General features: G+C 35.8%; 3 protein-coding genes across 7 annotated transcripts; 2 read left to right on the top strand and 1 right to left on the bottom strand.

Annotated features, from left to right (window-relative positions):
- Nucleotides 1-2,757: 2,757 nt before the first annotated feature.
- On the top strand, nt 2,758-4,682 carry LOC113313959 (GDSL esterase/lipase At4g16230-like). Its single transcript, XM_026562727.1, has 5 exons — nt 2,758-3,120; nt 3,215-3,345; nt 3,452-3,721; nt 3,812-4,073; nt 4,166-4,682. The coding sequence occupies exons 1-5, from the start codon at nt 2,820-2,822 to the stop codon at nt 4,390-4,392; spliced, it is 1,191 nt and encodes a 396-aa protein (XP_026418512.1). The 5' UTR covers nt 2,758-2,819; the 3' UTR covers nt 4,393-4,682.
- Nucleotides 4,683-5,386: 704 nt separating this feature from the next.
- Nucleotides 5,387-7,328, top strand: LOC113313730 (GDSL esterase/lipase At4g16230-like). Of its 2 annotated transcripts, none has more exons than XM_026562525.1 (5): nt 5,387-5,827; nt 5,924-6,048; nt 6,140-6,385; nt 6,476-6,734; nt 6,843-7,328. In XM_026562525.1, the coding sequence occupies exons 1-5, from the start codon at nt 5,437-5,439 to the stop codon at nt 7,064-7,066; spliced, it is 1,245 nt and encodes a 414-aa protein (XP_026418310.1). In that variant the 5' UTR covers nt 5,387-5,436; the 3' UTR covers nt 7,067-7,328. The 2 variants fall into 2 exon arrangements, with proteins under 2 accessions (XP_026418310.1, XP_026418309.1); XM_026562524.1 differs by having other exon boundaries at nt 5,918-6,048.
- An 867-nt stretch (nt 7,329-8,195) lies between these two features.
- On the bottom strand, nt 8,196-12,717 carry LOC113313732 (trafficking protein particle complex subunit 1-like). 4 transcript variants are annotated; one of them, XR_003342010.1, is made up of 6 exons: nt 12,279-12,716; nt 9,791-10,057; nt 9,587-9,701; nt 9,377-9,495; nt 9,066-9,236; nt 8,196-8,438 (listed from the first exon to the last, which is right to left on the bottom strand). XR_003342010.1 is itself a non-coding variant. In XM_026562527.1 (5 exons), exons 2-5 carry the CDS (start codon nt 10,012-10,014, stop codon nt 8,390-8,392), a joined length of 507 nt encoding a protein of 168 aa, XP_026418312.1. In that variant the 5' UTR covers nt 10,015-10,065; nt 12,279-12,717; the 3' UTR covers nt 8,196-8,389. The 4 variants fall into 4 exon arrangements, 3 of the variants coding, with proteins under 3 accessions (XP_026418312.1, XP_026418311.1, XP_026418313.1); XM_026562527.1 differs by lacking the exon at nt 9,066-9,236 and having other exon boundaries at nt 9,791-10,065; nt 12,279-12,717; XM_026562526.1 differs by lacking the exon at nt 9,066-9,236 and having other exon boundaries at nt 12,279-12,715.
- Nucleotides 12,718-14,141: the final 1,424 nt, after the last annotated feature.

Genomic DNA, 14,141 nt, shown 5'->3' with positions numbered 1-14,141 from the left:
TTGTGAAAATGTCTACGGAATATTGTTCCAACAATGGAGAAAATAGGTCACTACAAGAACAATATAAACACCCTATGTCCTATGTGTGAATCGCAGGAGGAAACATTACAACATCTATTAATTGAATGTGACTATGTGAAAGCAATGTGGCTAGGAATGAATGTTAATGTGCACAACATAATTAGTCAACAAATTTCTGTTTCTGCATGGATAGCTAGCTGGTTCTCAGACTCTGCTACTGAGGATGAAAATATACGATGGCAAACTATCTTAATGTGCACAGTCTGGCAGATATGAAAGAATAGGTGCATTAATGTGTTTCATAGCAAGAAAATTAGCCCCTGGTTTGCATGTCATGCAATAAGGAACCATGTTAATCTCTGTCTTAAAGAAGACACTAATTATATAAACAGCAAGAATAAAAAGAAGTCACAGCAATGGATTCCTCCTTCATCTAATCAACTGAATATTAATGTAGATGCTTCTTTTGATCTTAACACAAAGGAGATTGGAATTGGATTAATTATTTGTTACTCTGCAGGAACAGCTAAAGGAATCAGAGGCAGGTACTACCATGGAGGGATAGATCCAGAAAACGCAGAGTGCTTGGCTATGAAACAAGCAATCATGTGGGCCAAAGAACTCAATCTTCAATCTAGCAACTTACTTTTTGAAGCAGACTGTATAAATGTCACCAGTTCTATCAGCAAAGCTAACTCTGCAGTCCACCGGATAAATTAGAGTCATGTAGATGAAATAAAGCAGTTGTTATTGGATTTCTCTTCCTTTAATGTTAATCATGTAAAAAGAACGGCAAATAATGTGGCTCATGTAATAGCTAACAAAGCTAGAGCATGTAAATCTTCCTTTGATTTTGCTAGTAACATTCTCATAGACATAGCTGATCTAGTAAGGGAAGAAAGGAAAATAACTAAGAAGTTATGAAGTATGTACTCTGTTATGTTTTAATATATTAGTCCTTTGCATCAAAAAAAAAAAGTACTTCCACTGCTCCCATCTTAACCAATCATTATTTGGACTTGGTTATAAAGAAAAAGGATTTATATTTCTTAAAGAAAATCATACTCCCTTCGTCCCATTATTAAGTGACATATTTACTTTTAGATTTTGTCCCACTATTAAGTGACCTATATCACTAAACAAGGAGATATTCCTAAAATTATCCTTTTAATTGATTATAAGAAATATAAGAAATATGCATAATTTGGTAGGCATGTTTATATTCATTACGTAGGTGTTTTAAAATGTTTTTCAATGGTACGAAGTTTGCGAACATCCATGGTGTAGTTTGAGAGATAAATCATTTCAAAATTTCACTAATCATTATCCATAAGGGTATAATTGTAAAAAAATGCTTAAATATACTCTTTTCCCTTGTTTGCCTTAAAAATTGCACAAAATTGGTTAAAAAGACCAAAATCAACAATTTCTGGGTGAAAAAGACATCTAGATTTTGATACTGTTCAAATGGACAAAAATTTAAAAATAGCCAGGATGTAAACAGTTTCATCCTACCCATTTTCAAATATTTTTTCTTATTTTTAATTTACATCAGGATGCATCCAGTTTCATCCTCGCTATTTTTTAAGTTTAAGCCAGGATGAATCCAGTTTCATCCTTGCTAATTTTTTTTTGTCAATTTCACCCATACTAATTTTTACTCGTCCATTAGAACCATGTTTTAAAAATATTAGGACAAATGACCCATTTTCCGCAAAAATTGTGCAAACTTGAACTAGGTCACTTAATAGTGGGACGGAGGGAGTATTCGTCGAGGAATTAAGCAACACTGCCCAACTACGAGTAGAGTTTTAAATATGGGACAACATTAGCAAGGAAATCTTAAGAATACCTTGTCGATTCTTGAAACCGAATTTGGCTTGCAGTATAATCGGAAAATGGGTTATTTGTTCAAATATTTTTAAAACATGGTTCTAAAGGATGAGTAAAAATTTGTGTGGGTGAAATGGACACCAAAAAAATAGCAAGAATGAATCTGGATTCATCCTGGCTTAAACTTAAAAATAGCGAGGGTGAAACTGGATGCATCCTGATATAAATTAAAAATAAGAAAAAATATTTGAAAATGGTAGGATGAAATTGTTTACATTCTGGCTATTTTTACATTTTTGTCCATTTAAACAGTATCAAAATCTAAATGTCTTTTTCACCCAGGAATTGTTGATTTTGGTCTTTTTAACCAATTTTGTGCAGTATAATAGGCTAGGTCGTCAGACTATTAGAGTTTTTAATACAAATGTGACCTATAAATTCTGGTACTTGAACGGTTATTTTTTGGCTCCATTTATGACTAGTCGAGTAACGATTCTAATACAGAAACTCATCTCCTCCTTTTTTTCATTTTTTGTAAGACATACGTCCCACTTCAATGCGTCTGCTCAAGGGTAAACTTGCAGTAGGTATCGGATAAAAAGTTCATGTAAAGCGAGCAAATGTTATGGAATGTGGAGCAGAAACATATTACAACAGAACAAGAAAAATGGAGTGTTATCTGGCTCTTCACCAAAAGGTACCAGCAAGACTTGAACCGACCGAGTGGCCCTTTTATTTTACCAACTTGGGTCAGTCTGGTAACTCTGGTTGGTTAGAAACCTCTAAACGTGTGCGGATGGGATTGCAGGACGTTGTCACTTGCATTCCTAGACACCATCAAGAAATAAAAATCAAAAGCATTAAATGTAGAAAAAAACGCTGAAACTAGTCTAGTCTATAAAAACTTGTTCTGTCCGCTTTCACATCCCTTCTGTTCTGTAATTTGAAACTAAGAGCTTTTTCCAATGCATACTATTATCTCAACTCCAAACTCCCATCACCCTCATTGTCTTCTTAAGAATGTTCTTATAATCTTCTTCGCGTTCGAGATGTGTAGTTGTAGCGTTAGTTCAGCAAATTCCCAGGAGAGAGATCATAGTCGAGCCATATTTGTTTTTGGAGATTCCTTGGTTGATGTTGGTAACAATAACTACATTCCTCTTACAGTTGGGAAAAGTAACTACTTCCCTTATGGAATCGATTTTCCTGGCGTCATATCTCCTACCGGACGTTTTACCAATGGAAGAACAGTTGTTGACATCATAGGTAACTAACTAATTAGTTAACATTATCTTGTTACTTTTCCGGGTTTATATTGAAAATGAATTTGATTAAAGTGATCATCGAGCTAATTGAGCAGGAGAAGAGTTGGGTCTAAAACATTACATTCCTCCATACTTGGATCCAACAACAGTTGGGGACGTCGTTCTTCGTGGAGTCAATTATGCATCTGGTGGTGCTGGAATACTTAACGATACAGGCGCTTTCTTGGTACGTAATTAAACTTCAAGTCTTCAACCACTGACTCTCTGATACGCATTAATGTAATCATTTTAGAGGTAATTGGTACTTGAGCAGTATTTGCTTATGCATATAGGGTGGCCGAATCAACATGGATGCACAGCTTGATAACTTTGCAAATACAAGGAACTATATAACCTCGAATGCTAATCTTGGGGGTTCTATGACCTCAGCTAATTCTTCTTCAAAAACACTTTTAGAGAGAGCTCTTTTCGTTGTGGTAATGGGTTCAAATGATTTCATTGGCAACTATTTCTCTCCAGTTCCCTTTGTACCTACGCAAAAATCAATGCCTCTAGAAATGTTTGTTGAGTCATTGATCTCAAGATTCAGATTGCAACTAACAGTAAGAAGAATTTCTCCCTTTCTATTTGTTTGTTTGCCGATATACTAATGCCACCTAAATGAATTTGTTTTTCGCGGTCACTCTATGTAGAGATTGTACAAAATGGGTGCAAGAAAGATTGCTGTTGCAAATGTCGGACCTGTTGGTTGCACCCCATTAGAAAGAGCTTTGAATCCATCATATAGGCCGGGTGATTCTTGCATCAGTTTCATTGATAATGCAGTGATTTTATTTAACAAGAAACTGAAGAGCCTACTCATGGATTTGAACTCAAATCTTGTTGGATCCAAATTTTTATGCGCTGATGTCTACAGCATTTTATCTCATCTTATCAGTAACTATCAATCTTACGGTACGTACAATTGGTTAGCGTTTACAACTACTTGATTATAGTGATAAGACAAGAACATTTATCAGTCTGTCTTTTTTGCCTTTTTTAACTAGGTTTTGAGAATTACAGTTCTCCATGTTGTAAAATACTTCCAAGAGCTTTGCGAGGTTTGTTACCGTGCAGTCCGACATCAATAGTTTGTAGTAACCGGTCCAAGTATGTATTTTGGGATATGGCTCATCCAACTGAGGCTACTAATGTGATTATTGCAAAGAGGCTGCTCAATGGCGATTCTGAAGCCATATATCCAATGAATATTCGCCAACTCTACTACGCATGAGAAATGAGCGGCTGCCTTCGACATTTCCTGTTGCTGACAGCTCTTAGGCTCATCTTTCTTTCCACTCCTGCTTCAAATTTGAATACTTTAATGTACATGTTATAATTTTTTTTTTAGGGGTTTGGTTTGTCATTATTCGTAAGAGTAATTACATTAAACGCAAACCTTTAATGGTTGCCATTTTGGACTCCTGCAGGGCCATAACTCTGTCCTGTCAAGACTAGACTAAAGTGTGATTACAGATTTGAAATTTGAAATTGAATTGAACTGAATACACTGCATTACCAAAATTGCCAATCTGAAATTGAAACACCTCTATTTTTTCTCACTGTTCAGATGATCAAATTGGAAAGAAACTGAATAATGTTATCTTCATTGCATGATTCTAGGTTGGTGCATGCACAGTAGTAATTTAAATTAATTCAATGCACCATTTCTCTTGCCAACTACTACTTTGTTTTTCAGCCATCAAAGTTCAATTCATTAAGGCATTGTGCTGAACTGCCGATGTGCTGTTTTGAACTACTAGTTCATTAATTGCGCAAGAGTACTCTGGTGCAATGAGCATTTTTGTGTTGCATTGGACATTTGAAAAATCACCTTTTTCTATCCACCTGACCTATTAATTAGGAACTTGTTGATGGGCTTGGTGTGTAACTTTTTTCTAATGCCGATCGAACCATACTCTACTTTGACAATTGCCATTTCGATTGATGCAGTTGTTTTTTATTCATTATTCACATTATTGTGGGGTGAATTTGATCACATTATTCTTTTGTACTTTCAAGCAACATTGCTCAATAATGGAGCTTGTAAGTTATAACTACATTTTCAAAGCTAGTGATTTTCTTAGACATAATGAGGCCATATCTTATCTGCTTATCTCATTACTGATAATGAAGTTGCATCAGCACATAAATTAAATGAGCTTTTTATAATTACATTCCTAAATAAGAAGTTAGAATCTAACGGCCATGCCCATGAAGTTGCAAGCTCAACAATCTTTGCACAAAGTTGGTTTCCTTGCAATTTAGAAACTCTAGAATGGATTTAGTAACAACCAATAATGATATAGAACTGTATAACGAATCAATGAAACTGATATGTCATTATATAGATAATGAAACTGAGTTTTATATTACACATTTGAACTTCAAAGTTATGGGTGACAACACGTACTCCTACAGTTATCCATATTTTCTTCTAAAGATTCATATCCTTGTGTTTATTAAGATTTGTTTAGCCTATAGTATTAACAGTAATGAAAGCAACTATCTCGTAATATTTGTATTCGGAGATTCTTTGGTTGATGCTGGAAACAATAACAGACTGATTCACTTGGCAAAATATAATGTGGAACCTAATGGTATCGATTTTCCTGGCGGGATACCTACTGGTCGATACACCAACGGACAAACGGCTATTGATTTTGTAGGTATGGAAATATTAATATCAACCACACCCCAGTGAATTTAAGAGGTTTCTCCAGAAAATTTATAAAGTTGTTTTTGTTTTCTTTGTGTAGGTCAAGGATTGGGTTTCAAGAACTTCATTCCGCCTTACAATGATCCAACTACTGCAGGAGAAGTTGTTTTACATGGAGTCAATTATGCATCTGGTAGTAGTGGAATTCTTGATCACTCCGGTTATATGTTTGTAAGTTCACTGGCTAAATCTTTGGTTACTGATTATAATTTTCGATAAAATGCATGTTCAATTGTTTGACCATCGAACTATATATATGTAGGGAGATCGATTCAGTATGGATGAACAAGTTGATAATTTTGCCAAAACAAGGCAATACATAATCTCGAGCATCGGCACTATTGCGGCTTCCGAGCTTTTCTCCAAGTCTCTCTTTAGTGCTGGTATAGGTTCAAATGATTTCGGTCTCAACTATTTCACTCCATTTGTTTCAATAGTCAATCAAAAGTTGATTCCTCTAGACGAATTTGTAGATTCAATGATCTCAAAATATAGACTTCAACTCACGGTAAGAATGAAAATATGACTCAAATTTACTTCTTTTTCTTACCCCTCGATCCTATGTACTAAAATAAATTCGTGAACTTGCTGGATGTAGACATTGTATGAACTTGGTGGTAGAAAGTTTGTCATTCAAAACATTCCACCTATTGGTTGCGTCCCGTTTGAGAGAGCATTGAACAAGCTATGGAACGGGGGTTCTTGTGTCGCACCCATAAATAATGCGGCCATGTTATTCAACACGAGATTGAAGGCATTGGCATTGGAGTTGAACTCGAATCTTGTTGGATCACAGTTCCTTTACGCAGATATATACTACATTGCTTGGGATCTCATCAATAATTATCAGACTTATGGTACGCAAAATTATGGAACTACATTGATTGTGTTTAATGATTTATTCTGTAATATCTGGAAATTTCAATTGTTTACACTTTTGTTGATCTTGGTAACTTACATGTTAGGTTTTGAGAACAATGATTCTGCATGTTGTCGCGGATTGGGTCCTTACGGAGGGTTGGGATTGTGTCGTCCAACTTCGGAAGTTTGTTCTGACCGGAGCAAATACATATTTTGGGATTTGGCTCATCCCTCGGAGGCCGTCAACTTGCTCGTTGCTAACCGATTGCTCGATGGTGATCCCAACGACATATACCCGATAAATATCCGTCAACTCTGTAACAGCTAAAGATCTTTAAATATAATAATTCGCGATAAACAATAATTTAGGATTTTAGAGAAATTAGGCCCCTTCGTATGGGTGTGGCAAACATTCATGTTTGCCGTTTAAGCACCCACTATGGAGCTGGCTAACTGGCAAACTGACCTAACTAAGTGGCAAGGTCAGATCAAGTCTCCACCGAGCGGTCGAGTCTCGGCTGCTCGGTCAACACTACACTGAGCGGTGTAGTTTACACCGCTTATTAATTGTTTAGTCGTTTTTTTTCTTCTCTAGTTCTCTCCTACTTTTTAGTTATTATAACATAATTTTATTACAAAGGACCCCACAAAATATTATATAATCCCTAAAATTTAATAAAGACCACACCAAATATAAATAATTGCTTTTTTTATTGATTAGGGACCCAAAAAACACAATATAATATCATATTTTAATAAAATTTGCCAGTTTTACCATAGTGGGGAAACTACATGGCATGGCAAAACAACTTTTATACTAATTCCCATTCCCATAGGAACCGGCCTTAGTGAAGATGCTTTTCTTATTTTTTACAGTGTAAGTGATAGATCCTAGCTTACCCAAGTCGCCTTCGATCGATACACACAACTTGTGGATCCCTCCTTCATTGATATTCTTTCCTGTGATGCTAGCAGTTTTAGCTAGGACTTGGCGAAGTCGTCATTCAGATTAGTACATGTATGGACCTGTGGTCCAGTGGTACCAACTCTATTTACAATGAAAGAAGCCAATACCTTCTGTACTTACAATTAAGTTCAGTATCAAGAATCTTGATTTATACCACAGATGCATAAGAAGTAGGTGCAAGATTTATAGTTATCCTTAGACCTTCTGCTCCAAAAGTGGGCCTTCAAAGTTACAATTAACTTCACTCTCCTGCTATACGTACCCAACAGGCAATAGCATAACAGATACAAAGCCAATGAGAGACGATGTCAAGCATTCTTACTAAGGAATACGCTGGATTTTGAAGTTATTGGGTATCAACTTGGATGGTATTTTGTAGCGTACTTGACGAGATTGGATCTTTAAACATTTGCATTAAGTATTTGCATTTTTTGTCTTTTCAAGTAGAGAAGTTTTTCGAAGATGGAACCCGGAAGCTCATAAACACTAATGCAGAGGAAAATAGACTGATGCTTTAAAGTTTTGCTGACTAAATGAAAAATGTGATATAATTGGGCATGAAAGAGGACATTTTTGTAACATATTTCTCAATCGTCTTATAGGGATACATCATACATGTCAGGAGAAACGAGATAAGTTTAGTACTCGTCTGGCAGATCATCGATGATATATGTAACTCATGTACTACACATTCTTCACGTATTGATCCAGAGCTGTATTCAAAAGATCACACCTGAAAACAAAAACCACAAGTATGGGTTAAGTTGCAAATCCAGATTTTTTGGAGGAAGGCAGAGAAGCTTCCTAGCTCAATCAAGGAGCCTAGATGGTATATATTAAAAGTTATAACTACAAACGTATGGTAATAACCTGAGCCATATGTTTCCCTAGCCGGATTATACTGCCAATGAACCAGATAACATAACAATGGAGTCATCGGTGGCATGAAAGCAAAACTATTTGCCAAATGCTCTTCTAGTCACTCCAGTGGAATTTGCCAAATGCCGGCTAAGAATATGCAACCAATGACTATTTCTAGTAATCCATCATACGAGCAACATATAAATTCTGTATGTTGTATCTACTCAAACTTAAAGCCGCCATTTTCGAGTATATATGAGCTTCCGTGTGCCTATATTAGAAAATTCAGCCTCAGTGTTTTACATAATTCAGCCTCAGTGTTTTACATAAACTACATCTCATTGTTGAAATATGAGTTTCATGGTCAGGACTCAGAATACATGAGATAGCGCAGGGTAGGATTAGTGTACAGTGATTTGTGAACAGTGTTTACATATTTTCTCCCTGTGAGGGTATAGTTGTAACTGTACAAAGCTAATGTATAAAGTGAGGGGTTTACCCTCTGAGTAGAACACACTCTTCCATTCACTCTCTCTTGATTTCCATACTAGTATTGAATCGGGTAACACTAGTATCCCACATGGACCTGTTATTACTGTTTGCTTGTACCAATAAGGGAAGCTGGTCTGTACTCTGTAGTGCTTCACATTCTAGTCAACTGTAGTTGTTCCTAGAATGAAAAGTTCACCAAGTCCAGCATCTTAAATTAGTCCTAAAAATCATGATTTGTACCAACAAAAAAGTATAACATGATAACAGCTACCAGTTAACAAGTTCAAGAAGATAATCATAAAATAATTGAAAAATTACCTAATTTGAGTCCCTGGACTATAGAGGGGATTCTTGACAACATACTCCACATACAAACTATAAATGTGCTTTAGGGATTCCCGTAAATCACCAGTTTTTGGATTTGTAACCAATATTATCTGCACAAATTAAATAAGCGTGATTAAATTACAAAAGCTCGTCCTCCTCTTTTCTTTTTTCATAACAAAGACGTATAGATTCTCAATATACCTTTATCCCTGAAGGGGTTTCCATTAAACTTAATTTGTAGGAGTTTGTACTGAAGCTATGGAATGAACATCCTTGACCTGGTAATTGAGGCACCCCAAGGTTTCCTTTCTCAACACTGAAATACAAACATATATATAGAATAGAATAAGAAACTGAGTCGAATGTTGTGCAAATGTTGAATGGTGCAGGTTTTGTCTACATTACCTTGAAGGATCCATCTTTGCAGTAAAAGATTTGAGTGAGAAAAGAAGTCCGAACATGAGCTTGTGATCTTGTTGGGAACTAAGGGTTCTGAGAGGTCTACTCCACTCTCTATAGAGCAAACACACACCATTCCTATTGAACACGTACATCATGTGAGCACGGTTCCCAGCACCACTGGGTATGGGAGGTGATGGACTGACCTCGGAACCTCCAAAGAACTGCATCCCTCAGAAACCTCAAACAGATCTTGCAGCAGTCTCTTGTAGCCTGTCAAACTAAATTCATGAGCCTCAATGCCTAATGCTTAAATATGATAACATTTCTATCTGGAAGAGCAAATAAGATGGACAATAGCAAGCTTAACAGAAACATAATACGACATCACAGATACAAACTAGAAAAAAAGAAAGACATTGGGAGAAGCCGAATCAAGAGCGAAAAACCTGAACCCTTTCGGGCATGAAAGACATTCTGGAAAAGAAAAAAACTTGAAATCTAGTTTTAAGGTTGCGAAGTTAAAGATTTGGTCGCATATAAATTTCGGACTTGTCAATTTATCAAATTAAATGTATCAGGAAACAATTTTAGCTAAAAATAGAATCTTTACAGCTTACACCATCATCTACTAACCTGAAAGGTCAAAAGGAAAGAAAAACTAACACCCCCTTTACAGAGCTCAAAACCCAAGTAATACAGTGTTTGAAATTTGAATGAACAAAATATGCGAATTTCTGATTTTAAAGCTTCATATTCAAACTAGAAGTAGTTCCTTCAATAAACACTTTCTGAGATCTTCGTAAAAAAAAAAAAAAAATCTTAAGAAAACCCTATATTATTTGATGTGTCCAACATAACATGGCTTATAAATTCAGATCTCTAGTAACAACAAATATTAATAATTTGATCCTAAATATGAAAACGTTAAAAATAAAAGATTCAAATATACCATAAAAACTATGGGTGAAATTCAATTTCAATCGGCAAAGTCACAAATTTCTTATTTCTGTCAGTCACACAAAACTGACAGGCAAATTTTTCTGAACCTGTCAAATTTTATAGTAAATTTTCAAATACATCAATGTTCCAACTTAATTTGCAAATTAACTTCAGTTCATCTCATCGTTAATTCTTCTCACCGAACAGATTTCAATTCTCGTTCACTGTCTCTGCTAGCAATTTTGTTGAACATGTACCATACTGATTCATAGTATAAGAGCTCAAACAATAAGCCAAGCAATTGCTATCGGTTTAAATTAAAATTTATCAACAAATGAAAGTAGACAACATCAGTTTTGCATCTGATAGAGTTCAAACAAGACAAATCAGGTTTACAGCAAACCCATTCAATTATTTATCACTAGTCAAGACGCATGCGTGATGCCCATGCCATTTCCATTCCAAAACAAATCAAAATTTTCATTCAATAATTTTCGATCAAATATATTCATTTACACAAAAAAAATTAAGGAGGACTTCCTTATATACATCATTTTTCTAGAACGTGTCCTCCTAAGAATAGTGAGGAAAGGAACAACAAAAGTACCTTAAGGGTAAAGCTTACTTGTTTCACTTTGTATAAACAACAAATCTTGACTTTGATATTGCTTCGAGGATCATCATGGGCTTCTACGAAGCTTCAAATATCAGTCTAATTGCTCTCTACTATTGCAGAAATAGGATTAACAAAATGTGTTCAAATCAAATCCCACATTTATATACAGCAATTTCCTACTTTCACATCATTTAAGGTCCAATATTATTAGATTATCCATGTCTAAATAAAGACCAATGCACAAACAGGAAGAGAAAATAACAAATAAGAACATCCAATACTATAAACTCATAGATTTTTTAACCGGGTTGTCCATCTACTGAACTTGTAGCCATAAAGCTAACGTCTAACAGTTTCCATAAATAAATTTTCAACAGGGAGGAAGTCCTCAATGCAGCATTGTAACAATCGACTTGAGCATGTATAAACAATGTATGAATTCTTACACAACAACAACATTACTAAATTATGCGCAGAAGCATTACTAAATTATGTGCAGCATTGTAGGTATCGACTTAAACATACACGACCGAAGTATGACATTGTTAAGTTGTTTCAACCTAATGATCACTCAAATCTCAAAAGTTCGGCATATTTTCACTTATTGAGCAAAATTGAGTTGTATCCTACATATATTAACTTGTGACCGACTGACCGGTGATGATACTGATTTCAGTGAGACCCCTAACTGTTATTGATGGTTAGGGTTTTAATAGAAACAAACAGTGCTTCCAATTATCACCAATGATAATAACCTAATCATACAAACCCATCATTAAATATTCGAAACAATAGACATTTCTTTGAGTCATTTCATCAAACGCATTACAGAAAAGTAAAACTAAGCTATAACACTAATCAATCACTAACTGAACAACCCACCAAATGAAAAAATCTCAAATTGCAAAGGCAGGGGGAAAAAATAGAAGAACAAACCTTGATTGACAACACTACATGCGCCAAGATCAGAGAATTGACGATCTAGAAGTGAACCATCATATGAGTCAGCTGATTTTGATTTTACCCAAATGTTAGGGAAGAGATCTCAATAAAACTGAAGGTGTTAATCGGTGGAGAAGAAAGGAATCGAGAAAAAATGGAAGAGATTTTTTCGAGTAATTTTCGATTTTGTTTTAGGAGTAATAATGAAGAACAGGTTGAAGCAACTACATATTTTGGGATTTGGCTCATCCCTCAGGGGCCGTCAACTTGCTCGTTGCCAAACGATCGCTCCACGGTGATTCCAAAGACATACAGCCAATAAGTATTCGTCAACTCTGTGACAGCTAAAACCTACGTATAAAAATAAGTTTGAGGTGACAGATTCTAGCTTAGCCCAAATCGCCTTGGATCGATAGACACAACTTGCGAATGCCTTCATTGATATTCTTCCTGTGATGCTGGCAGTTTTAGCTAGGACTTGGCATAAGTCGTCATTCAGATTAGTACATGCATGGACCTGTGGTCCGTCCAGTGGTCCTAACTCTATTGTAGGATATCCCACTAGAAAATGAAAGAACCCGATGCCATCTGTACTTACTATTAAGTTCAGTATTAAGAATCTCTTTTATGTTTTATCTAGACACGACGCACACAAAACCAGACATATATCCGATGCTCCTCAAATAGTCAAATGTCTTGGAATCGTTTTTGAGTCGTCATTTTTCTGCAGATTAAGTCGACTCATAAAGCTGATACGTTCTTTTACCGTGATTTGTTTTCTTATTTATTTATATGGGTAATTGAAGACAACTGCATGCCATATCATTGAAATGGTTCCAAATTGATTAGATTGATTTACCAAGAACTGGAATCCACCCTGCTGACACTCCAATTCCCATTGCATAAAATGATTTTGTTAAGCTTTTAGTATGAAGTAGAGATTTTAGCTAGTGGGAGCACAAAGTTTGTTGATTCTTGTCTATTTGTTTCTTTTTGGGGACAAGACCACCGATAGTTCTTGTCCTTTGAAACTCATTGCTTGAATCTCCTCCCACCCCCAAAACCAAAAGTAAAATTTAAGACTAGAGAAATAATTAGTGGCTCCATCAAAGTCTCTTCTATCATTTCAACATTTCAAATCAGTGTAAAAACATTGTGCGAGATAATAAAATGTTTTAGTGTGGGGCTTTACAACAAAAGAAAACAGCTGGAAAGGCAAGTTTTAAGTCCGGCCATATTGTTAAACAATTACAAAGTAAACAAGACCTTCGCATCACATTCGTGCCAACGTGACAAATGCTACTGTTTGGGAGCGGATAACCGCCTTTACCTTCATCAGGAGATCGGGGGAATTTTTAAATCCTGATTCAAAGATTATGTAAGGGAAAACTCTAACAACTGGACTAGCCAAACCGCGGTTATTAGTATTTGTTTTCTCTTCTGATAAACCCACCAAGACCCACCAAATCAAATACAAAAAAAAAGTGAACAAGTAGCTAAATGCAGCTTTCAAACCCCCACAGCAGTAAGAATCTTCTCCTGTCACTAGCTCATGCACTAGCTAGTCCTCTACTTTATATCCTGGATTTCTTATCCAATATTCCAATTATTAGCTTAGCTGCACAACATCTCTCAAAAAAAATCTTCAATAGCTCTTCTTCAAGTCTACGCCAAAAACTTTCACTAGTCCTCGGACCTCAACCACTTTGGCCTGAGTTGTTTTCCAACCATCAACTAGTCCCTCCTTTTGGCCACAACTACATGATCTTCCAAGTTCCAGCATACTCCTAGCTAGACCTAGAGAATGTAGTCCTAGAAAGCTAAAAAGAAGACCACTAACAAAAAGTTAGTGTTGAA

The sequence above is a fragment of the Papaver somniferum genome, chromosome 9 (assembly GCF_003573695.1).
Source record: "Papaver somniferum cultivar HN1 chromosome 9, ASM357369v1, whole genome shotgun sequence".
NCBI classification, from domain to species: domain Eukaryota; kingdom Viridiplantae; phylum Streptophyta; class Magnoliopsida; order Ranunculales; family Papaveraceae; genus Papaver; species Papaver somniferum.
Note: the sequence above shows the minus strand (reverse complement) of the source record. Positions and strands in the feature narration are given on the sequence as shown.